Below are 26,183 nucleotides of genomic sequence, written 5' to 3' on the forward strand. Positions count from 1 at the left end.
GGGGTCGCTCAGGGTCACACTTGCGCCTGTCGCTCCAAACAACCCCTTGGCTCCCTCGGTGTTGACAACTCTCTTGTTATTTAATGTCTGCTGGCCTTGGCAAAATGAAGCTGGACCAATTTAGCCCTTTCTGTTTGCCATAAAGCACCCTATGCTACTTTTCGCTCCCTCCCATGTTCAGTTCCACTGCTTCCCGTTCAGTTAGTTAGTGACTGACTTTCAAGGGAAGTGTCAGGACTGACAAATTCGCATTGGACTGAATTGCTGAGATAAGGCCTAAGCAGAAGAAATTTAAGTCTCAACTAGAAATCCGTGTCTCCCATAAACTGTGTTGAGAAGACCAGAGGAGACAAAGCTACACAGTGAAATTCCAGGTAGGTCACTGAAATTTTATAAACTTGCATTCAAAAGGGGAGTTAAAACATGCTGGTTCTTGATATCATATCTATTCAAGATAAGACAGATATTATTTATTGGAAGCTTCTTTTAAGAGGAAATGCAGTAGAAGAGAGGGCAAACTTGGAAATGAGTCCTTGAAACTGGCTTGCTTTGAGTTTTTTGGGCTGCATGGCCATGTTCCTGATGTTTCGCCCACATCTATGGCAGGCATCCTCAGAGTTTGTGACGTTTGTTGGAAAAAGTCCTTGAAAGTTACTAGCCTACTGTTGGCAGCATTGCCTCTGAAAGAAGCAAAACCAAAGGGGATTGTAACTCTGAGGGAACCACGTTTGGAGAAAGCAAAGCAAAGGCTAGTCATGCCATTTGAAAGAAGAAGAAGGCCTGCATTCTGTTAATGTTTACTTTAAAATTACAGCATTATCATCTGTAAGTGTACAGGCAGTCTAAAATAGGAAGGGTGTATTCTAAAAAAGAGGAGTGGAAATGCTGGATATGAGAAGGTACACTATGGTTGTACAGGACAGTGGGAAATATGGAAAGGAAAACACTTATGTTTTAATTTAAAGGATAGCTGTAACTAAAATGTCCCTCAATCGAAGCAACCTGGGTGGTCTTGGCAATACAACCGCAGGTGGAAAATATTGCTGGTGAATGCTCCTGGTTAGTGATGAAGTAGATTGAGTAATATAGATTCAGCTTGTGCTAGATCAGGGTTTCTCAACGCCTGGTGGGGGGTCGTGGGGGGGGTGTCAAAGGGGTGGCCAAAGACCAGCAGAAAACACATATTAATTCACAATGCTCTCTGGAGGTAGGTGAACTATATCTCCCCTAAATCATTGTCAATTCCTCCAAAATCCCTCCAGTATTTTCTGTTGGTCATGGGGGTTCTGTGTGGGAAGTTTGGCCCAGTTCTATCATTTGTGGGGTTCAAGGGGCTCTTTGACTGTAGGTGAACTATAAATCCCAGCAACTACAACTCCCAAATTCCAAGGTCTATTTTCCCCAAACTCCACCAGTGCTCACATTTGGGCATATTGAGAATTTGTGCCACGTTTCGTCCAGATCCATCATTGTTTGAGTACACAGTGCTCTCTGGATGTAGGCGAACCACAATTCCCAAACTCAAGGTCAATGCCCACTAAACCCTTCCAGCGTTTTCTGTTGCTCAGGGGAGTTCTGTGTACCAAGTTGGGTTCAATTCCATCGATGGTGGAGTTCAGAATGCTCTTTGATTGTAGGTGAACTATAAATCCCAGTAACTACAACTCCTAAATGACAAAATCAATCTCCCACAACCCCACCAGTATTCAAATTTGGCTTATTGGGTTTTCATGCCAAATTTGGTCCAGTGAATGAAAATACATCCTGCATATCAAATATTTACATTATGATTCATAACAGTAGGAAAATGACAGCTATGAAGTCGCAACGAAAATAAGTTTATGGTTGGAGGTTTCCACAACATGAGGAACTGTTTTAGGGGGTCACAGCATTAGGAAGGTTGAGACCACTGGAGTTGCACTTCCCCTGAGTGTGAATTCTGCTTGGAGCCTGGAAGGTCCGGTTTCAGTGGTGTCTAGGAATGCATTTGCAGAGTTAAAGCTTGTGTTAACTTGTCCCATTCCTTGAAGCATCAGATTTGGCCACAGTGACATACGCCTTACTTACATCCCAGTTGAATTATGGTAACACATTCTACACGGGGCTGCCTTTGAAGCATATTCAGAAACTTCAATTGGTCCCAACAGCCATAGCTAGATTGCTAAATATGACTAGATGCAGGGATCATGCAACTTGCTTGTTGCAACACCTCCATTGCATTGGGCCCACATTTTAGGTATGTGATGGGGCCCTTTTTTCTAACAAGTACAGACATTCTTCCTTCAGATTACAAAGTTGTCAGAAAACCCAAACTTTATTTCAGATAAAAAAGCAGAGGACTTTACCACAGGGCAATTCTACCCTATTCCCCCAACCATTACTGTCATGGAGCCCCTTCAACTAGTTTGCTGTCCTCAGTGATGACTGAGGAGGGGTTCCATTGACAGCATCAAAGTAAGACTCAGGACCCTTCTACACTGCCATGAAAAATCCAGATTATCTGCTTTGAACTGGATTATATGGCAGTGTGGACTCATATAATCCAGTTCAAAGCAGATAATATGGATTATCTGATTTCATAATCTGGATTATATGGCAGTGTAAAAACTGTCTCAGTGCAAGTCTAATTGGTTTCTGTACACAGACGGCACCAGAGCCCCATATTTTCCCTCACCTCTTTCTGCCAAACATCCTTGGACAAGTTTGTGTTGAGATGTCTAGGCTGAATTGTCCTCTGTTCAACAGTAACAAAGCTCTCTTATGTCACAAAGTAGAATTCTCATCTTGAGTCACCATGTCACTGAAAATATGCATTACTCCCGAGATAGGCTAGATGGGCTACTTGGTTTGAGGAAGTCTTAACATTTATCTGCTGAGCTACAAGAAGAGGCTGGAAGTCTCCTGAAGCATTATCATGCTTCTGCCATTTTTATTTTCTTTTGCTAAAGGTAAATGGTCTTGATTTAGTTTTAGCATACAGAGGACTTTTCCACACAAAGGTGGTAAAATACCATTGAAGCAGGTCAGCATCTTTGGTGACAGTCCCTATCACACAAATGCTGTGTCCACCTATTGTCGTTGAAGTTTTATTTTTAATGTTTCCCAGTAATTGTAAAATTGTTTTTTAAAAAATAATAATGGAGTAACAGAACTCCAGGGGAGTGAAGACATGGGGCTAAATCAAAGTATAGCTATAGAATCATGGATTGGTGTAGTTGATCAATTGCAGAAATGTGTGATAGTGAGCATGATTATTCCTATACGCAGGGCCGGCCCAAGGAAATTTTCAAGTACAGTAGAATCTCACTTATCCAAGATTCGCTTATCCAACGTTCTGGATTATCCAACGCATTTTTGTAGTCAATGTTTTCAATATATCGTGATATTTTGGTGCTAAATTCATAAATACAGTAATTACTACATAGCATTACTGCGTATTGAACTACTTTTTCTGCCAAATTTGTTGTCTAACATGATGTTTTGGTGCTTCATTTGTAAAATCATAACCTAATTTGATGTTTAATAGGCTTTTCCTTAATGCCTCCTTATTATCCAACATATTTGCTTATCCAACATTCTGCCAGCCCGTTTATGTTGGATAAGTGAGACTCTACTGTATAGGCGAACAGAATTTTGGCACCCCCCCCCCTCCAAACCAATCACTGAAAAATAAAAATGTTGGATAAGCTAAAATGTTGGATAATAAGGAGGGATTAAGGAAACGCCTAAATAAAGAACAACACTCTGAAAACAGGGGAAATCCAGACAGGAAACAATCAGGGCCAGCTAACACCTCCCAACCAAGGATGGCCCCAGGGAGGAAGCAGTCAGGCTTTGAATCTGCAAGGCCATTAAATGCTAATCAAGTTGGGCAATTGCAACATTCACACTAGCCTCAAATAGACAAGAGCTCTTTCTCCCACCCTGGACTTTCCACAGATATATAAACCCCACTTACCTAGCTTCCAACAGACCTCAGAACCTCTGAGGATGTCTGCCATAGATGTGGGTGAAACATCAGGAGAGAATGCTTCTGGAACATGGCCAGGCAGCCCAGAGACCTGACCTCGAGGAAGGGGCGAGAAGGAAAGGGTTTTCCACTTTTGGGAGCAGAGAAGCGGTGTTTCTCTGCTTCCCAAAGCGGCGACCTCCTTCCTTGCGGAGGCATGCGTGGCAGCGGGGCAGGGGTTGCCTCAATGGCACCCCCTACAGGATGGCGCCACAGACAACTGCCTAGATTGCCTCGCGGTTGAACCGCCCCTGCCTATACGTTGCTTCTATTGGTGTTCACACAACTGCTATGGGGGTAGCAGCTTCGTATAATAAAGTTCAGGGATAACTTGTTTTGCACCATGGGAAAACTACTTTTTATGATACTTTAGTAGCTAACCGTGTATGCAGAAACCAGAATTTGAAGAGGGATCACTGTTGTGTATTACAACTCCCAGAATCTTTTGGTCAGCAGCACTGCCAATATTCTAGGAGCCACTATCTAAAATAAATAACCTGTCCAAGCTTTGAAAATAAATGCTGGGCTACGCACTAAAGGATGTGGTGAATCTGTGATCAAATCTTTTAAAACAAAAGTGATTTACTAGGTTGCTGTGAGTTTTCCGGGCTGTATGGCCATGTCCCAGAAGCATTCTCTCCTGACATTTCACCCACATCAATGGCAGGCATCCTCAGAGGTTGTGAGGTGTTGGAAACGAGGCAAGTGGGGTTTATAAATCTGTCGAGTGTTTAGGGTGGGAGAAAGAACTCTTGTCTGCCTGAGGCAAGTGTGAATGTTTCAATTGGCCAGCTTGATTGACACTGAATAGCCTGGCAGCTTCAAAGACTGGCTGTTTCCTGCCTTTCTCCCACCCTGAATATTTCACAGATATATAAATCCCACTTGCCTAGTTCCCAACACCTCACAACCTCTGGGGATGCCTGTCATAGATGTGGGTGAAATGTCAGGAGAGAATGCTTCTGGGACATGGCCATTCAACCCGGAAAACTCACAACAACCCAATGATTCCAGCCATGAAAACCTTCAACAGCACAAAAGTTATTTAACCTGCTCAATTAAAGCTTTATTGAATTAGGACCTTTTCTAAGGAACCTTATGCTTTACCTGTATTTTTGTTAATAATTTCTAGGAAAGGGGGATTTTGATCAAGGAAAGAAGGGCCTAAATCCTTCCACCTGTCAGGACCTTAAGCCCAAGCCATGCTCCATTGGAGCACATTATTACTATAATATCTTCAGTTATCTGGTTTTGATGCTAGTGTACATGTATACTGGATGTGTTGGTATGCTTTCAATGTGCTGATATCACTCGCTGGAGTAGAGCCTGGTTCTGCGAGTTCCCATTAGTTAAGAATGTTTATCTGTATTTCAGCAGATTCATGAGTTTGCTATGGGAAGTTTAGCAGTCTCAGGTCTCTTCCAATGACTGCGTTTTGATTAATAGATCAATGGGAGAGAAAAAAACCCATGAAAAATGCATTGAATGCTGCACATACAAATGGGGTGAAAGCCCGTGCTGCTTATAGATACATGCAATACCCATCAGTTCTAACAGCAGTGTTGCAGTATTTTTTTTACAATCTATAGTCAGCTGATTTTCTGAATTGAGTAAGCTACTTAAATGCCCAAATAGACTTATTAAGATCTTATTATATATGTGTGATAAACTTTGCTGGACTTGCATGGATTTCTCCTCTCTTCTTTCTTGAGCAGCAGGCATGGAGAACGTATATTCTGCAAAGCATCCCAATGGAGGAACTGTTTGCTCAATCTGTCTGCAGCCCTGTCAACATCTAACCATCCAGCCTTGTGGGCATCATTTTTGTCAAGCTTGTTCAAGCCAATCCTGGGAGAAAGAGTTAAAGGGGAAAATTTTCTGCTCTGTTTGCCAAGATTTCTTTCTGAAATCCCTTGGGAAAGGGTCTACTGGATCGATGGTGGTCGACGAAACAAAGCAAATGGATCTGGGTCTCTGTCAGATACACAAGGAAAGCCTAAATCTCTTTTGTGTGGAGGATCAAGTCCCCCTTTGCTCAGTCTGCAGAAAATCCTGGGATCATATGGCACACAACGTGATTCCCAGGAACCAGGAAGCAAAGGCAGAAAACCAGGTAAGTCAAAAACCTGCACCAGAAATTAGAATCATAGACTCATAGAATAATAGACCACATAGGCCATCTAGTTCATTCCCCTGATATGCAGGAAAAGCACAATCAAGGTATCCCTGACAGATGGCCATCCAGTCTCCGTTTAAAAGTTTCCAATGAAGGAACTTCCACCACACAACAGGAGTTCCACTGCTGAACAGTTGATACGGTCAGGAAGTTCTTCATTGCTCCTTGTCCTACTTTTAAGGACAGCAGAAAACAAGCCTGCTCCCTCTTCCTTATGACACCCTTTCACATATTTATACGTGCTCTCATGTCTCCTCTCAACCTTCTCTTCTGCAGGCTAAACACACCCAGTTCTTTAAGATGTTTCTCATAGCGATTCATGGTCTCCAGACCTTTGATCATTATAGTTGTCCTCCTCTGGACACCTTCTAGCTTATCAATATCTCTTTTGAACTGTGGTGCCCAGAATTGGACACAATATTCCAGGTGAGGTCTAACCAAAGCAGAATAGAAAAGGCACCATGACTTCCCTCGATCTGGACGCTATACAGCCGAAAATCCCATGGGCCTTTTTAGCTGCTGCATCACACTGTTGGCTTATGTTCAACTTGTTGTCCACGAAGTCTCCAAGATCTTTCTCACATGGACTGTTGTCAAGCCAGGCATCACCAATCCTGTATCTTTGCATTTCATTTTTTTCTGCCTAAGTGTAGTATCTTACATTTCTCTTTGTTGAAATTCATTTCGTTAGTTTTGGCCCAGCTCTCGAACCTGTCAAGGTTATTTTGAATTGTGTTGTTGTATGTTTTCTGGGCTGTATGGTCATGTTCCAGAAGTATTCTCTCCTGACGTTTCGACCACATCTATGGCAGGCATCCTCAGAGGTTGTGAGGATACCTCACAACCTCTGAGGATGCCTGCCATAGATGTGGGCAAAGCATCAGGAGAGAATACTTCTGGAACATGGTCAGACAGCCCGGAAAACATACAACAGCACTGTGATCCCGGCCATGAAAGCCTTCGACAACACATTATTTTGAATTCTGATCTTGTCCTCTGGAGTATTAGCTATCCTTCCTAATTTGTTGTCATCTGCAAACTCGATAAATTGTCCTAGATGTCAATAGGAAGCCAGTACAAATGCATATCATTTATAGCAGATGAAATTCATAAGCAGTCCTCAAGGATAGTCCATGTAAAGCACAATGTAGTAGTCTTGTCATGTGGCAAGGAAAAATAATCTGTAATGGCTGCTCTGTGGTAGTGTTGTGTATTGAGTTGAATGTTGGATGAGGACTCCAGTTCAAATCAACCATGGAAACCCCTTGGATGATACTGGATTTCTTCAACTGTAAGATGTCATCAATTGTAAGATGTACTCTAATTTCAGACGAACTGCTAACAACAAAAATACATAAGATACACCTGTAATTCTAAGACGCAGCCTGTTTTTAGAGATGCTTGTCTAGGAAAAATATGAGTCCGAGAACTGAAGAAATGCAGTATTATCCAGATCCCTCACTCTCAGCATCAGAGGAAATCAAGGGTAAACCTTTCCTGAACAAAACATGCCAAAAATCCCATGCTAGGGTTGCCTTAGGGTTGCCAAAAGTTGGAAATGGCAAAGACACATAACAACAAACAGTTGCTATGGGTGTTGCTGTAGCACCAGCTCATTAGGCTTTGCTGTTCTTTGCAATAGTTGAAAGAAAAGTGCCTTTCTTCAGCTGCCATGAGAAAATACTGGTAGTGGACTCTCCATCTTTGAAGGACTTTTAGTGGAGATTGGATTGGCATCTTTCAGGACAGCTATAATTGTGAATCCCTGCATGGCAGGGGGTTGGACTAAATGGACCTTGTGGTTCCTTCCAACTTTGAGAGTGCATCTACAGTGTAGAATAAATGCAGTTTGAAAGCACTTTGATGGATATGGCTGAATGTTATGGAATCCTTGGGGTTGGTACCTCACCAAGCCAGAAAATCCATGATTCCATAGCATTAAGCTATGGCAGTTAAAGTGATATCAGATTGCATTAACTCTACAGTGAAGATACCCCCTAGACAGGTCCCTTTCAGACTGATACTCCTTTATGACTGCTGGAGGGATGTGACCACAAATGGGTGTGTGGCCAATTGTTAAATTAGCATAAGAGGTGGGACCAGCCAACATGGTTTAACCCTTGTGGCAGCAGGATTGCTGACCTGAAGGTTGGGCTGCTGACCTGAAGGTTGCCGGTACAAATCTGGGGAGAATGGGAGAGCTCCTTCTGTCAGATCCAGCTTCCCATGCAGGGACATGAGATAAGACTCCCAGAAGGATGGTAAAACATCAAAACATCTGGGCGTTCCCTAGGCTACGTCCTTGCCGACAGCCCATTCTTTCACATGAGAAGCGACTTGCAGTTTCTCAAGTCTTTCCAGACCAGGGGTCCTCAAACTTTCAAAGCAGAGGGCCGGTCCACAATCCTTCAGACTGTGGAGGGGCCGAATTATCATTTGAAAAAAAATATGAACAAATTCCTGTGCACACTGCACATGTCTTATTTGTAGTGCAAAACAACAACAACAATGAAAGAACAATACAATATTTAAAAATGAAAACAATTGTAACCAACATAAACCTATCAGGATTTCAATGGGAAACGTGGGCCTGCTTCTGGCTAATGAGATAGTCAAGTTAAGTAGGATTGTTGTTGTTGTGCCTACAAGTCATTTCAGATTTTGGGCGAGCCTAAGTCTAAAATTATTTATTTATTCATTTACTACATTTATTTATTACATTTATATCCTGCCCTTCTCACCCCGAAGGGGACTCAGAGCAGCTGTATGTACATACAATATATTATATTATTAGCATAGCACAATATTAGCACTATATATATATATTATATATTACTGTAATATTATATGTAATATATAATATATAATTTATATTATTATACGGTATTATTATTAGTATTATATTGTATAACATTATAATATTATCAATATTATATGTATATACAATATATTATATTATAAAAATGATATAAAAATATTATGTTATAAAACTGAGGTTGGGGGCCAGGTAAATGACCTTGGAGGGCCGCATCCGGCCCCCGGGCCTTAGTTTGGGGACCCCTGCTCCAGACACACACAAAAATCTGTTCCCTGATTGCATTGGAGGATTTCATCTATAAAGCTTTATATGTGGAACGTATTTTGATGCCACTTTCTTCCCTGTTGGGGCAATTTCTAATACATCTGATTAATGTAATAAAATAAATGAAACCTTATGCCACTTAATTCATTTAATCCAACAGTATGTAAAATTAGCTAAGAAATTCTAAATCAGAAAGGATAATAGATGAATTAGATGCATATTTTTCTTTCTCGATTTCTTTCTTTTCTAGGGGACTGGAAGTCCATACAGAGGGTAAGTGTCTCCCTCCGATGCACTGCTAAACTGGGCCAGGTTCTTTTATGTGTTTCTTTTAGAAATTTAGCTGCTGTTTGTCAGCTGAATGAATCGAAAGGCAGCTGACATCACCTCTCTGGCAGCTGAAACTGAGTTTATTTTTCCCTTTGTGGAGTGAGAAAGTAGAGGCAGTGCCAGAAGGCCAGCTGAGGTGAAGCCAGCTACATGGAGTTTGAAATCCAGCCTCTTCTGTTGTAAAGGACCCTTCCACGCTGTACAGATATATCAACATGATTCCACTTTAACTATGTCTACACCCTATGGAATCCTAGGGTTCTTAAATTTGGTGAGGTACAAGTTGATAAATAGGTTCCAATCTTTTTTTAAAGTTAGGCAAAGATTTTTTTTCTTAATTAGTGTATTCAGTGTGTCCATTTCTGCTCATTCACAGGGTACATTTACATTGTAGAATTAATGCAGTTTAACAACTTTAACAGCAATGGTTTAATGCTAGGGAATCCTGAGAGTGGTAATTTTATGATAGAGGTTATCACAGAAGTCTGTAAGCCACGTTGTGCATTCCCTAGACACAAATAAAAACACTTTCTACAGCACAACATTGTCATGATCTCATCCCAAACCAAGCTTCAAGTGGTGTCATAGTTTGTATTGAATGAAAATGAGTTTCCTCATCTTTCAGCTTCTGTATTCCAATCAGCTTTAGGAAGTTCATTTTACAATGCAGTAAGAGAAATCTGCCTTAGCCACTTGTTTTTAGGGGATATGATATCCACTGTGGACTGTCCTTCTTGGCTGCAAAAGAAAACGCTTTCTTCCCAATTGTCCGATCACTATCCTTCTCAGTTATAAAGGAAAAACGGAGCCCTTTCTCCCCTAATCATTCCAATTGCTTTTGATTGGCAGGCATGCTCTGTCTCAAGTAAAAGGGGTTCACCACAGCAGAAGCCATTTTAGGAGACACATGTGATAATATCAAAGATTTTTAGCCTTCTTTGCCAAAGAATGCTGGTGCCTCATCATACTACAAACCCCAGCATTCTATAGCATAGAGCTATGGCAGATAAAGGGTTGTCAAACTGCATTAATTCTACAGTGTAGATGCAATCACAGATCTTCATCAATACTTCTTGTGTTGAGACAACTGGTTCTTTCTATCTCTGAGCACATGTAGGTCTTGCAGCAGTTCTCATATGCTGTAACATTCTCCCAAAATTTGTTTTTCTAGATGAACATCTAGCTAAATGCCAACTTTCATGTGCTTTTTCGCCTGAACATCAGACAAATCCACCCTAAGCCAATCACAGCCAAGCTGGTACAGACACATCCTGACACCCAGAGGCTGCACTCCATCAAAGTCTCTCTCAAATAAATAAACAAACAAATAAACAAACAGGGCTTCAAATAGAGGATTCTGTAATATAGGACAGCATATTTGGGGTAAGAAACACGCTCCCTGAAGATGCTTCTTCCTTAGATGGCAGCCTGGCCCTTCCTTTTCCATTACAGTCACCACTCCATATCCATAGGTTCTGCATCTATGGATTCAACAATCCATGGTTTGATGAATATTTTTGTAAAAATCCAAAAGGTAGACCTTGATTTTGACAGAAGTGGCTGGTAGCTTTGGTGTCAGTGGAACAGAGAATCTATTCTGGGTCTGAACTGTAAATGATCTATACCAGTGGTTCTCAACCTGTAGGTCCCCAGGTGTTTTGGCCTACAACTCCCAGAAATCCCAGCCAGTTTACCAGCTGTTAGGATTTTTGGGAGTTGAAGGCCAAAATATCTGGGGACCCACAGGTTGAGAACCACTGATCTATATCAAAGTGCCAAATTATAGTCCTTGAACAACTTGAACACCTTGGATAGATCCTATGAAGTTTAGGTGCAACCCTAGAGCAAACATGGGAGCAACCAGCTATTCCTGCAAACTTTCCAGAAGGCAAATGGATTAAGTTCATAAACTTGTCATAGCCAGCTACGCAGACACGCATAAGGTGGCATAGAGCAATTTTTGGGTCGAATATATGTATTGGTGCTGTTATAGTGATATCAAGATTATTCAATAATATTGTAGTACCTGAAATTATCTATATTTTTGTGATGGCACACATTTCTGCTGATAGATGTTGCAGGCACAACTCACTGGGCTGAAACTGCATTCCAATAATCAATCAGATCATATTCTATAGCAGGGTATCAAATCAACCATCTTACTCTCTATCTACACTGCCATATAAAATCCAGATTACAGTAGTCTTGCTTTTCCAACCTCCACTTATCCAACGTTTCATATTATCCAACGCAGTCGGCCTGTTAGTAGTCAATGTTTTTGTAGTCAATGTTTTCAATATATTGCGATATTTTGTTGCTAAATTCGTAAATACAGTAATTACTACATTATGTTACCATGTATTGAACTACTTTTTATGTCGATTTGTTGTAAAACATGATGTTTTGGTGCTTAATTTGTAAAATCATACTGTGATTGAATATTTAATAGGCTTTTCCTTAATCCCTCTTTATTATCCAACATTTTCACTTATCCAACATTCTGCTGGCCCGTTTATGTTGGATAAGTGAGACTCTACTGTACTTGCTTTGAACTGGATTATATGACAGTACAGACTCATATAATCAAGTTCTAATCAGGTAGTATGGATGATATGATTTGATAATCTGGATTGTATGGCATTGTAGATCCAACATTTCCCATCATTTCCGGCTAGCGCAGCCAATGGATGAACCCAATGGGGTTTATTGGGACTTTTTGACACTCTTTGATAAAATATTGTGGATATTTTGGAGAATGTTTTTCCCCCTCTGCAGATGGGGGGATGAATGTCCAAACTCAGAGGCAAACAGTCCTGCTGTTGTGGGATACACAAATGACACAGTTGCCTTCCAAGGGAAAGGTAAGGCAAAGCAGCATTCTTTTATAATGATTTAAAGAGTTTATCTTTCCACAACAAAAGAGGAAGAAGACTAATACATTTTTAAAACCCACAAATGACAAAGATTAATGCTGATTCTGGGCCCTTCCAGACAGGCCCTATATCCCGGGATCTGATCCCAGGTTTTCTGCTTTAAACTGGATTATATGTGTCTGCACTGCCAGATAATCTGGAATAAACAAAAAACCTGGGATGAGATCCTGGGATATAGGGCCTGTCTGGAAGGGCCTTCAGAGGCTAAATCTTTGAAATCACGAGGGGAGATTAGAAACAGTAATACTTACAATTAATATTACTTGGTACAATTATAAGTTCTTATATTTTATACATATTGTATTTACTGCTTCTTTATGTTGTGTTGGGAGGAGTACGCTTCAACCTCATTTGTTAAGATGTGGCATGTATTACATTTTTTGCTGTCATTTACCCCATTGGCCTATTACTGTATCTCTTCCATTCTAAGACACATTTTCCCTTTATATAAACATATCTAAATAGGAGCCCCTGGTGGTGCAGCAGATTAAACCACTGAGCTGCTGAACTTGCTGACTGTAAAGTTGGTGATTCGAATCCAGGGAGTGGGGTGAGCTCCCACTGTTAGCCCTAGCTTCTGCCAACCTAGCAGTTGGAAAACATGCAAATGTGAGTAGATCAATAGGTACCACTCTGGCGGGAAGGTAACAGCTGTCCATGCAGTCATGACCTTGGAGGTGTCTATGGACAACGGCGGCTCTTCGTTTTAGAAATGGAGATGAGCACCAACCCCCAGAGACGGACACGTCTAGACTTAATGTCAAGGGGAATACCTTTACCTTTACCTGAAATTTTATTTATTTATTTATTGGACTTGTATACTGCTACTCCCAATTTGGCTCGGAGCGGTTTACAGAAATAGATAAAACAATACAGTTAGCTTTAAATAACAGTAAGAAACAGACATAGCCACAAGTTTTTCACCCATTGAAAGCTTGTTGGAATAGAAATAGGGAATATGGCTTTGAATTGCAGGTGTATCTTATGCATTTTAGTTAGTGGTGGCTGTACTGAAAATAGGGTGTGCCTTACAATCAATGGCACTAACAATGGAAGAAATACAGTAATTGAAACACCTCTGAGCTCACACGTATATATGGGGCCGGGCTGTGGCGCAGGCTGGTAAACAGCTGCTGTAATAAATCACTCTGACCATGAGGCCATGAGTTCGAGGCCAGCCCGTGGCGGGGTGAGCACCCGTCAATTAAAAATAAAATATAGCCCCTGCTCGTTGCTGACCTAGCAACCCGAAAGATAGTTGCATCTATCAAGTAGGAAATAAGGCACCACTTATAAAAGTGGGGAGGCAAGTTTAACTAATTTACAACGTTGGAATGAGGAAGTGAGGAAGTGCCATCAGAGTGGATGATGAAGCAGCTGCTCCCCCCTGTGGCCAGAATCGAACATCCCCTCAGGAGAAGGTTAAATTGCCTCTGCGTCTGTCTGTCTGTCTGTCTGTTGTCCCTGTCTCGGTTCGATGTGTTTATGGGCATTGAATGTTTGCCCTATATGTACATAATGTGATCCACCCTGAGTCCCCTTCGGGGTGAGAAGGGCGGAATATAAATACTGTAAATAAATAAATAGCATTAAAAGCAAATAAATGAATAATAATAATAATAATAATAATAATAATAATAATAATAAAACTTTATTTATACCCCGCCACCATCTCCCCAACGGGGACTCGGGGCGGCTAACATGGGGCCATGCCCAGAGCAGTACAATATAATAAAATATAAAAACAGCATACCATAACACAATTAAAAACAATACAATAAATGATAATATACATTACATCAAAAAACCAAAAAACAAAAACAAAACAGTAATACAAGGGCAGGCCGCATGAACACCAAGATAAAAACTCGGAGTGAGAGGGACAGAGGAGTACTCCACTGTGGACAGGGACGCATGAGAGTGGGACAGTCTAGAGGATAGATGTTGGGGGGGAGTAACACAGAAATATATAACAGAAATTACCTATTGAATAGGTACAATATAGCAATAGTGTATATACAATATAGTCAGAGTTTACCCCAGTGAAACCTGGCAGAACTTAAATTTAAGGTCTTTACAAAACCAGAGTTTGAATCCCTGCTCAGACATGGAAATCCACCGGGGGCCCTTCTACACTGCCAAATGCAATCCAGATTTTCTGCTTTTAACTGGATTAGATGACAGTGTTGATTCAGATAATCTGGTTCAAAGCAGATTATGTGGATTATCTGCTTTGATAATCTGGATTATTGGGCAATGTAGAAGGAGCCTGGGTGACCTTGGTCAGCTCCCAAACTGCAATAGGCTCAATTTAGGGTCATCATAACTGAGAAATGGCTTGAACAATTTGTGCATTTGTAAAGTAACTAATTCCAAAAGAAGCATTTCATTCACAAAGTGTAACCAATATGCCGATATCCTGAAGGAAGATTCTAGGAATTATTAAATAAAAGTTTGGCATTTTATCACAGGATCAGTTTTATGGTTTCCATGAAATAGTGGGAAATTTGTTGGGCAGTCCACTTAGGTAGACTCGGACTTCCTCAACTTCTTAATGTCCCTCATCCAGACTATGAATACAATTTACACTGTAGAATTAATGAAGTTTGACACCACTTTAACTGCCATGAGTCAATGCTATCGAATCGCGGGAGATGTTGTATTACAACAGTGGTTCTCAATCCATGGGTGCCCAGATGTTTTGGCCTTCAACTCCCAGAAATCCTAACAGCTGGTAAACTGGCTGGGATTTCTGGGAGTTGTAGGCCAAAACACACGGGGACCCACAGGTTGAGAACCACTGTATTACGAAGTCCAGCCTCCTTTGCCAGAGTGCTATTGCCTCAGCAAACTACAAATCCCAGGACTCCACAACATTGAGCCATGGCAATTAAAGTGTTGCCAAACTGCATTAATTCTGCTGCATAGGTGCATCCAATGCAAAAAAGGTCTTCAATTGTGTTATTACATGGAGATATACAAAGTCCATCAGTCCCACTTGGAGAAGGATTCCTTTTTATATAAATGCACTGTATACATGTTCCATTTATAACCTGTTAGAATAGGTGGGATCACCCATCTAGGAAAGGTTTCTTTCTTTTTTAACTGCTGTGCCAATTGCAATTAATATTTGCTGTCTATTTCTGTTCATTTTTCAAACCAGAGCTGCTTGATGGGAACCAGAAGGAGGACCCAGAAAAAGTCAAGCTGTTTGACCTTGACTTGGTGGAAAAACAACAAGAAGGTAACACACATTTGCTGAAAGTAGTACTGATAGAAGAAACTTCCAAATATGTTGTCGAAGGTTTTCATGGCCAGGATCACAGGGTTGTTGTATGTTTTCCGGGCTGTATGGCCATGTTCCAGAAGTATTCTCTCCTGACGTTTCACCCACATCTATGGCAGGCATCCTCAGAGGTTGTGAGGTCTGTTGGAAACTAGGCAAGTGAGGTTTATATATCTGTGGAATGATATCCAGGGTGGGAGAAAGAACTCTTGTCTGTTGGAGGCCTGTGTGAATGTTGTAATTAATCACCCTCATTAGCATTAAATGGCCTTCCAAGCTTCTCCTCCTGGCCTGGGAGAATCCTTTGTTCAGAGTCATTAGCTGCCCCTGATTGATTCCTATCTGGAATTCTTTTGTTTTCAGAGTGCTGCTCCGTATTTACTGTTCTGATTTTGGAGTTTTTTTAATACTGTTAGTCAGATTTTGTTCATTTTCATGGTTTCCTCCTTTCTATTGAAGTTGTCCACATGCTTGTGGATTTCATTGTCTTCTCTGTGTAGGCTGACATGATAGTTGTTGAAGTGGTCGAGCATTTATGTGTTCTCAAATAATATACTGTGTCCAGGTTGGTTCATCAAGTGCTCTGCTATGGCTGATTTCTCTGGTTGAGTTAGTCTGCAGTGCCTTTCATGTTCTTTGATTCGTGTCTGGGCAATGCTGCGTTTGGTGGTCCCTCTGTAGACTTGTCCACAGCTGCAGGGTATACAGTAGACTCCTGCAGAGGTGAGAGGATCCCTCTTGTCCTTCGCTGAACGTAGCATTTGTTGGATTTTCTTAGTGGGTCTGTAGATAGTTTGTATGTTGTGTTTCTTCATCAATTTGCCTATGCGGTCAATGGTTCCCTTCCACATAATTTTCTTTGGAAATGCTCTCCTTTATATTGTGGGTCTCACCTTTTCTGCCTAGTAGAAGCCACAAGATATGAAGCTGGTTGGAAGGCAATGAAGTGGTTAAAGTCTAGAGCAGAAGTCTTCCTCTTTAAGATCTTCCCTTCAAGCACTGGCTGGGACTTAGAATTGTCCAGTGACCCAAGACTGATAAACAACTTCTTTGCCTACTTGGAACTGTCCACAGTCCTGTAAACATTTAAGGATCCATCATACAGTATATATCAGGCATAGGCAAACTTGGGCCCTCCAGGTGTTTTGGACTTCAACTCCTAGAATTCCTAACAGCCTCGGGTCCTTTCCTTTTTTCGTCTTAGCCACTTCACAGGCAGCTCGTAACTATCACTGTCCAGTCCTCATTGTTTACTTTCCAGTTTCTAGCATTTTATTCCCACTCCTGGTCCGATTGTCTTGCGTTTTGCACAAGCCCTGACCTTCCCTTGCAATTCTTTAAAGTCCCACTTTTTGGTTCCTTGTTGATTATTCATGTATTTATTTCTCACATTTATATCCCCCCCTTCTCACCCGAAGGGACTCAGTGTTTTTTACAGTGTTTTCATTCTGTGGTTTAACTGGTTTTAATTACATTGTTTGTTCATGTGTTTTAATTTTTGCATCTTGAACACTTGTCTTTCGGATTTGGTCCCCATGCAAGCCATAGCAAGTCCCTTCGGGGAGATGGAAACAGGTTATAAAAATAAAGTTACAGTAGAGTCTCGCTTATGCAATATAAACGGGCCGGCAGAACATTGGATAAGTGAAAATGTTGGATAATAAGGAGGGATTAAAGATAAGCCTATTAAACATCAAATTACATTATGGTTTTACAAATTAAGCACCAAAACATCATGTTTTACAACAAATTGACAGAAAAAGTAATTCAATACATGATAATATTATATAGTAGTTACTGTATTTACAAATTTAGCACCAAAACATCGCAATGTATTGAAAACATTGACTGCAAAAACATTGGCTACTAACAAATTGACTACAAATAAAGATAGAATTGCACAAAATAAATAGTAATAACGTTACTAATAACAAAATAAATAAATAAACAGTAATAACGTTGTTGGAAATTAAGTGCATAAAAAGTTCAGTCCTTGCTGCCTAGAGAAACAGCTGTGGATCCGGGCGGGAGGCAAACTGTGTTGGATAATCCAGAATGTTGGATAAACGAATGCTGGATAAGTGAGACTCTACTGTATTATTATTATTCCATAGTGAAGATGCACGCATCATATTCGCCATATCACTAACGGACGATCTTTATACAGGATCCTCTATTTCTTCTAGAGTATTCTAGACTATAGTGCTAGTGTCTAGAACCACAATCTACAAAATAATTAGGAAAATTTTGTTTTTAATTGTTTGTTATCTTATCCTCTGCAGGGAATCACTCAAACTCCAGTGGACAGAACTCTATCACATGGATCGTTTTGGTACTCTTCCTCATTCAGATTGCAGGCTTGGTGACAACCATCTTTGTTTTTACAAGTGAGGAAAAACACATTTAATTACCATATTTATACCCTGTCCTTCTCACCCCGGAGGGGACTGTAGGCAGCCTTACAACAGGCTGGATGGCCATCTGTCAGGGTGCTTTGAATGCGATTTCCTGCTTCTTAGCAGGGGGTTGGACTGGATGGCCCATGAGGTCTCTTCCAACTCTATTATTCTATGATTCTAGGCAGCAATTCAATGCCATACACACATATATTAAAATAAACAATTACAGTTAAAACAAAAAAATTAAAACATAAATTATTAAACACGTCATCCAAATCATAATCCAGGGCAGTTCCATTTGTTAATCACATTAATTCATATTCATTTATTGCACTGTTCCAATTACCGTATATACTCGAGTATAAGCCAACCCGAATACAAGCCGAGGCACCTCATTTTACCACAAAAACTGGGAAAACCTATTGACTTGAGTATAAGCTGAGGGTGGGAAATGCAGCAGCTACTGGTAAATTTCAAAAATAAAAATAGATATTTATAAAATTACATTAATTGAAGCATCAGTAGGTTAAATGCTTTTGAACATTTGAATAAATAGGCCCAATAGAGCTGTCATTAGAATACTTCTTTCTGTTTTAAAAGTGTATGGCACTTTATCACTGTTACTCACTTCCATGATACAGCACTTTATGAAACCTGTCCCCACTGGTTTGCTTTTAATTACAATGATTTTATCTGCTTGAGTTTTAATGTATTGTCCATTATTTTATTTTGTGTATCGTTGGAATGTTTTAAGTTTTTGTCAAATATGTTGTGTTGTTGTTTCGGGCTTGTCCCTATTGTGAGCCACCCCAAGTCCCTTCGGGGAGATGAGGCGGGATATAAAAATAAAGTTTATTATTTATTAATTAACATTTATATAAAACTGTAATTTAAGATAATAAAAAGGCTTCAATAAGATAAGACTGTCCAACTCTGATTACCTATATACTTGTATATAAGCTGGAGTTGGCGTAACGGGTGTTGTGTGCTTCCTGTACCCTGCTCTCGTGAGTAATCTGGTTGTTGCCCGTTGGGCCACTTGAAGCTTCCAGACTGTTCAAAGGCAACCCCACGTTGAGCTCATTGCTTTAGTCTATTCTGGATGTAACCAGAATCCAATTCGGAGAACTTTAGGAATGTCATAAAAGCTGCAATAATCACAACCTATACTTGTTATGGTTAACAAGTCCAAAACCATACGTGGCATGGGTCCAATTTGGAGAACTTTGGGAATGTCATAAAAGCTGCGATAACCACAACCTATACTTGTTATGGTTAACAAGTCCAAAACCATACATGGCATGGGTCCAATTTGGAGAACTTTGGGGATGTCATAAAAGCTGTGATAACCAAAACCTATACTTGTTATGGTTAACAATTCTAAAACCATACATGGCATGAGTCCAATTTGGAGAACTTTGGGAATGTCATAAAATCTGCAATAACCGAAACCTATATACTTGTTATGGTTAACAAGTTTCAAACCATCCATTTCGTGTGTTCAGGCTATCTGAGATAAAGTACCTTCCAGTATGAACCTGCCTGGATTCTGAGATCCTCAAAAAGGTCCTTCTTTTAGTACTGTACTTCCAACTTCACAGTTATGGCTGATGGGAATATAAGGAATATAAGGAAGGACCCAAGGTTTTGGAACACCCTCCCTAGGGAGACTAGACATTTCTTATTAAGATAGACCAGGCATGGCAAACTTGGTCCCTCCAGGTGTTTTGGACTTCAACTCCCACCATTCCTAACAGCCTCAGGCCCTTTCCTTTTCCCCCTCAGCCGCTTAAGCGGCTGAGGGGGAAAAGGAAGGGGCCTGAGGCTGTTAGGAATGGTGGGAGTTGAAGTCCAAAACATCTGGAGGGCCCAAGTTTGCCCATGCCTGAGATAGACTTTTAGAACTTAAGGATTTTAAGGAGAGGTCTCTAATGAGGGTCCTTGCTGACCTATGGGTCCCTCTTGCTAGTCTGTCCTGAAAGAGATGAATGGATCTGCTATAAACCACCTTGATTTTCATTGTCAGAGGCTAAAGCTGACCTGCCGGCCTCAGCTGCAGTCACCGGGAACGCTCCTTGCTGCCCACCGGGTTGGATCATGAACGTAGGGAACTGCTATCATGCCTTGGAACTAGAAGGGACCTGGGAGGCCGGCCAGCAACACTGTTCCTCTCTTGGAGCCTCCTTGGCTGTGTTTGACAACTTAGAGAAACTGGTAAGAGAAGAGTTTGTCCAAAACGGTGCACCCTTGCACCTGACTGAAAAATTATTGCTAATCCACGGTTTCCTTCCTAGCATCTCTCAATATCTGCGAAAGGATTCCAGTGATTTTGTGAGTCATTTTTGTCTTACGTGCCACAGTTCTCTCAGGCAACACTTCACTTCCATTGTTTTTAGTGTGAAAAATAGTATTTCATGCAACTGTTTCCTGCTGTCTCACAAGGCCCCTTCTCTTAATTTTTATTTCATTTTTTTTTTAAAAAAGTCTCCATCTTTTTATTTATAAGGTTGCCCCTGACGTTAAGTCCAGTCATGTCTGACTCTGGGGGTTGGTGCTCATCTCCATTTCTAAGCCGAAGAGCCGGCGTTGTCTGTAGACACCTCCAAGGTCATGTGGCCGGCATGACTGCATGGAGCACCGTTACCTCCCCGCCAGAGCGGTACCTATTGATCTACTCACATTGGCATGTTTTCAAACTGCTAGGTTGGCAGAAGTTGTAGCTAACAGCGGCCGCTCCCGCCGCTCCTGGGGATTGAACCTTATTTATAAATATTTACAGGAACTATAAGAATGGGTATAGAGTAGATGTTTGAATATCTGACTCGAGATCATGGTTTGAATCCCCACTTGCCCATGGAAACCCACTGGAGGCCCTTCCACACAGCCATATAACCCAGATAATCATTGGAGAAAATCTCACAATATCTGCTTTGAACTGGGATATCACACTGCCATATATTCCAGTTCAAAGCAGATAATGAGGGATGCTATTCAGCTGTGTGGAAGTAGCCTGGGTAGACCTGGACAAGCTACACTTTCTCGGCTTCAGGGGAAGGCAAAGATATAAACAAGCTTGCCCACTCTTTTTCAGCTGCTTTTAAAATGCCCCCATTTTTGTCCTCCTCCCAATTTCCACCTTCTTCCTCAGATCATTTCAATGGTTACAAAATACGTTCATTTTGGAGGAAGCAAGGAAACAAACTAGCAAACAACAGCCATGTCATTTGTGCCAGGATAGCTAGCAACTCTACATATGCAAAATCCACTTCTCAATTGCTATGAAGTCCAGGAAGTTTTTATTTTCTCTTTCCTATTGTCTTTTAAAAATCAGGATGATGCAATGAATGACAAAAGTCCTTACAACCACTGGATTGGCCTCCTGAGAGAACCAGAAGAAAGCTGGAAATGGATGGATGGGACTCTGTTCAATAACCTGTAAGTGTGTACTTCTTTCATTCAGGTTTGGTCTCGTTTGGGCCCCTTCTACACTGCCCTATAATCCAGGTTATCAAATAAAATAATCCATACCTGCTTTGAACTGAATTGTATGAGTCTACACTGCCATATAATCCAAAGCAGATAATCTGGATTTTATATGGCAGTAGTGAATTGACCTAGTTTTCATGCAAGTGAACCTAATCCATGGGCCAAAATCAGGAAAAGCTTAAAGCTCAGTGGGGTCAAGCACTTGCTTTGCATTTAGAGATGGGCAGTATGTGGGCCTCATATGTGGCCCCCACTTTGGTTATCCTAACTAGAAACTGAAAACCTCTGGAAAGGGCCCAAGTTGCTCACAAATGACATAGATGATCTCACATTAAGCATCCAATGTTTCCAGCTAAAGAAATCAGAAAAAAATCCCCCATTATCACCCACTTCTGCTAGGCACACTCACCAGGCTGAGGGTGCAGTGATCATGCAGCTGAGTTTTCTCAGCTGTGCCACCAACATCTAAAAAAATCCTTCATAGAAGCCCATGGTGCTGAGCTGCTGAAGTTGCTGTCTGAAACATTGGCAGTTCGAATCTGGGAAGCAGGGTGAGCTCTCGCTGTTAGCCCCTGCTTCTGCCAACCTAGTAGTGCAAAAACATGCAAATGTGAGTAGATCAATAGGTACCGCTCCTGCAGGAAAGTAATGGCACTCCATACAGTCGTGCCGCCACATGACATTGGAGGCATTACAGCTTAGAAATGGAGATGAGCACCAACCCCCAGAGTCAGACACGTCAGGGGAAAAGCTTTTCCTTTACCTAAGGGTCCTTAATTTGTACCTTTGAATAAAGTAGGCCCTCCAGTTTTGCAGGGCTAGAGGCACAAGACTCCTGAGAAAGTGAAAAAAATGTTAATTTAAAAAAGCACTATTTTCTTCACTTAAGAAAACACCTTTTTAGGAATCTCTAGGTCCTCTGTCTTGACCATGAATTCATCCTGGAGTACCTATAAATATCTAAAGTTGTGTTATCTTCTAAGAATCTAGATCCTCAAAGAAAGACCTTTAATTTACATTGGAGAAGATTCCTAGAGAGAACATATTAATCTATTCCATGAATAATCAAATCCATAAAAGTTAAATCCACAAATGTGGAGGGCCAACAGTAAATACTTTCCAGTGCCAGGATCTAAAGGCTCTTGTTTTCCCAGGCAATAACTGGGTTTCACAGTGAATTCTAACTGGCGGTAAATTCTCTGCTCTCTTAAAATTATTTGTTCTGTTTTTGAAACCACAAGGCTTTTTTAGAGTGATATGAAACAGAAAGAGATAACATCCTAAGAAATGACATCACCGAGGCAGCTCTGGGCAGTTTCACCCATGTAGATCTATCTTATGTCTATTTCATCTGACGCATCAGGATGAAGTAAAACCAGGGCTCTAGAAAAGCTTTAGCTATTAACCTTTCAGTTTGTTTCCAAGGTGCAACTGGGTCTCTTTTCATGTTGTCAGTATTATTTAACTTGTTAAGGTTATACAAATACGTTTGAGCACATTTTGCTAGAAATGCAACCTCAACATTTTGCACTCAAATATATTCCAGTTGCTCACCTTCTATCAATTTTCCTTTGCAGCTTTGAAATAAAAGGAGATGGGCGGTGTGCGTACTTAACCCATGGGTCTGTGAGCAGTGCTGACTGTTCGGTCAAGAAGAAGTGCCTTTGCAGCCAGAGTGTGAAGATAAACCACGGCCACTGCCGAGGGACGTGAAGTTCTAGAAGCTGGCTATGCATCAAAGGAACTTGCAATGCTTTCCTGTGCTCCAAGCTGCCACTCTTTGTCTTATGTTTGTGTGCAGTGATAAATGCTCATATGTTACCAATGCAAATGACCAACCACATAGTCTTCATCTCTGTGCCAGTGATTAGGAACTGAAGTCTCTTCGACCTCTGAGCATGAGATAAAATGAGATGTCTTTGTGGTATGATTATAGGAGCTAATAGATGGGTGATAGGGCTGGTGGCTCGGTGGAAAAACATCTTAACGTGATTTCTATTTGAGCCTTTTTGTTGTCATATGCTGCACTTCCTTGGGAGAAAGTCCTATTGAATTCGGTAGGAGTAACTTCCAAATTGCAATGCATAGGATCATTCTGACATTGTGCATTATCTCTTAGGTGAGGTGAGGATTGTAATGGAATTAGCCTTCTCGACTTTCCTTTGAGATTTCAATATCCTACATTTCTAGTTGTTAGGATTGTGCAAAGAATACTGCAGAGAAGAATGGAAATCGTAAGGTGACCGAAACCTATTTCTCATTATTTTACATCAGGGTATTTGAGACTTGGCATGGTAAAGGCTTAAGTTACACCGGATAGATCTAGAGTTTAACAAAGACAAAATCGTTAAATGTGTTGTCGAAGGCAACACATTTAAATTGTTAGATAGCAGCAGATTTCTAGGTTTTTCTCGCTCCCGCCATAAAGAGCTGGTGGTTTGCAAAGTAGCTCCTGCTACTAAGATATCAATATCCCCTTTGAAAAGGAACCCATGCGACCTATAGTAAGAATGTAAAACGAAAGGCCATCTCCAGTTAGGCCATGTGAGCCAACCAGGGCATGCTTCAACCACGTGGTTTCTGGATAACCGTTCCACTAATAGCTGGAATGCTTAGGGGAAGCAAGGTTTGCATGAAGCATAAGCATGATTTGTGTTCTCGTATCATATTCACTCGTGTGGGTAAACATAGCTGCAATGCTGAGCATTGGTTACCCAATATCAGTTACTTGGACTAACGTTAAAACTGAGTCAGAAGAGAGCTCATAAAGGCAATTTCCTGCACCAAGCCACCTTTGTGTGTATATTTGTGTGCATATGTCTGTTGGGCTTTGATAAACTATGAGATATCCCAGATAGCTAGGGCTATCATATACTTACGGCACTCTAAGTCCATTTTAATAGACATGGTTCTATCCGTTGGGATTTCCATTTTAGGAAGAGTGATGGCTGATTAGAGCTTAAAGAGTAGGCAAAGAGTATGCATCCCATCTGAAATCCCGTGGCTGCCTCCTGCAGAATTCTGGGACTTATAGTTTAGGAGAAGGGCCTTGAAAATAAATGTTCAGCCAGAGTGACTCTGAGTCTCACTAAATTGCACAAGGTCTTTAGCCTTCTTTGTCAAAAAGTGCCGGTGCCTCACCAAACGACAAAACACAGGATTCCATCAAATTGAACCATGGCAGCTAAAGTGATGTCAAACTGGATTCATTCTACAGTGTAGATGCACCCTGAGACTTCTCAGCCAGAGAACTCAAACGACAAAAGCCAGACTCCCATAAGATGAAGACATAGCAGTCAAAGTTGAATTAAGAGGCTGCAGCTACACTGTAGAATTAATGCAATTTAGCTGTATGCTATGGGACCATGGGAGTTATAGTTTGGTGAGGCACTAGCAGGGAAGGCTAAAGACCTTACAAAACTACAACTCCAGTGTTTCTATAGCAGGCTTGGGCAAACTTTGGCCCTCCAGGTGTTTTGGACTTCAACTCCCACAATTCCTAACAGCCGATAGGCTGTTAGGAATTGTGGAAGTTCAAGTCCAAAACACCTGGAGAGCCAAAGTTTGCCTATGCCTGTTCTATAGCATGGTTTGCCAGTTAAAGTTGTGTTAAACTGCATTAATCCTGCAGTTTAGATGCAACCTTGGAGACCATCCACGCTGGAGAATTTTAGTAGTTTGACATCACTTTAACTGACATGACTCCATGCTATGGAAACCTGGAATTGTAAATCATTGCGGCACTAGAAGGGTAAATATCTCACAGAACTATAACTCCCAGAACCTCATACCATGACCACCAATATAGCATCAAACTGCTATAATTCTGCAGTTTGGCTACTACAGCCTTAGACCTCCACATTTGGAGAAACTGAAACTTTCTGTGATCTGTATTAACCAGATATGCTGGTAGAATTAATGACTTTTCCCCATTATGTATTTGTTTGGATGTATCAAAGGTTTGTGTTCTTGTCCATTTCCTCCTGTACTTCTGACAACACAATTACATATGACAAATATCTGATGAATGGTTACACAAAGAGATAGCATAAGAGCAGTTCAAAATGCCACTAGATACACATAGACTTGGAGGCCTTTGTGATTCCTGGAAAAATAATTGTGGTAAAAATCCTTCTATAGAAAGCCATCTATATATCACATAATTTCATTTTTGTTTGCTTCAACTTCTCCTCTCTGCTTCTTTGGTCATCCTGCCCTTTGCTTCTCATTGACTTCTCTTATCTTTTCCCACAAAGGATAGATTTATGTTTTGACTAAATCTGGCCTGATTTTTCAAGTAAAATTTTACACTCTGGCTCCTTTTCCGGCTGCAGAAACACATTATGTGAAAAACTGTTGCAATAGAAGAAAACAAAGTATTTGGTTCATCCTGGTGTGTTGCTCTCTCTTTCTCTCTTTGTTAAAAATATTAAGACAACATTTTCAAAAAGCATCAAATAAAGTGGAATGACTAGAAAGGTA

General features: G+C 40.9%; 1 protein-coding gene across 2 annotated transcripts; it reads left to right on the forward strand.

Moving 5' to 3' along the window:
* LOC100558114 (killer cell lectin-like receptor subfamily G member 2) lies at positions 1-26,183 on the forward strand. 2 transcript variants are annotated; one of them, XM_008121951.3, is made up of 9 exons: positions 1-374; positions 5,725-6,122; positions 9,518-9,540; positions 12,373-12,458; positions 15,694-15,774; positions 18,099-18,203; positions 20,242-20,429; positions 21,547-21,650; positions 23,279-26,183. In XM_008121951.3, exons 2-9 carry the CDS (start codon positions 5,730-5,732, stop codon positions 23,412-23,414), a joined length of 1,116 nt encoding a protein of 371 aa, XP_008120158.2. In that variant the 5' UTR covers positions 1-374; positions 5,725-5,729; the 3' UTR covers positions 23,415-26,183. The 2 variants fall into 2 exon arrangements, with proteins under 2 accessions (XP_008120158.2, XP_062829759.1); XM_062973689.1 differs by lacking the exon at positions 1-374 and adding an exon at positions 2,798-2,948.

This window comes from Anolis carolinensis, chromosome 2 (assembly GCF_035594765.1).
Source record: "Anolis carolinensis isolate JA03-04 chromosome 2, rAnoCar3.1.pri, whole genome shotgun sequence".
Lineage (NCBI taxonomy): Eukaryota > Metazoa > Chordata > Lepidosauria > Squamata > Dactyloidae > Anolis > Anolis carolinensis.

Bases quoted from the DNA above. Each gene is read 5' to 3' on its own strand.
- LOC100558114 (XM_062973689.1), top strand. From the start codon at position 2,915: ATGCTTCTGCCATTTTTATTTTCTTTTGCTAAAG. The intron at 6,123-9,517 runs GTAAGTCAAAAA...TTTCTTTTCTAG, and splicing joins AAGCAAAGGCAGAAAACCAG to GGGACTGGAAGTCCATACAG. The intron at 18,204-20,241 runs GTGAGGAAAAAC...TTTCATTGTCAG, and splicing joins AACCATCTTTGTTTTTACAA to AGGCTAAAGCTGACCTGCCG.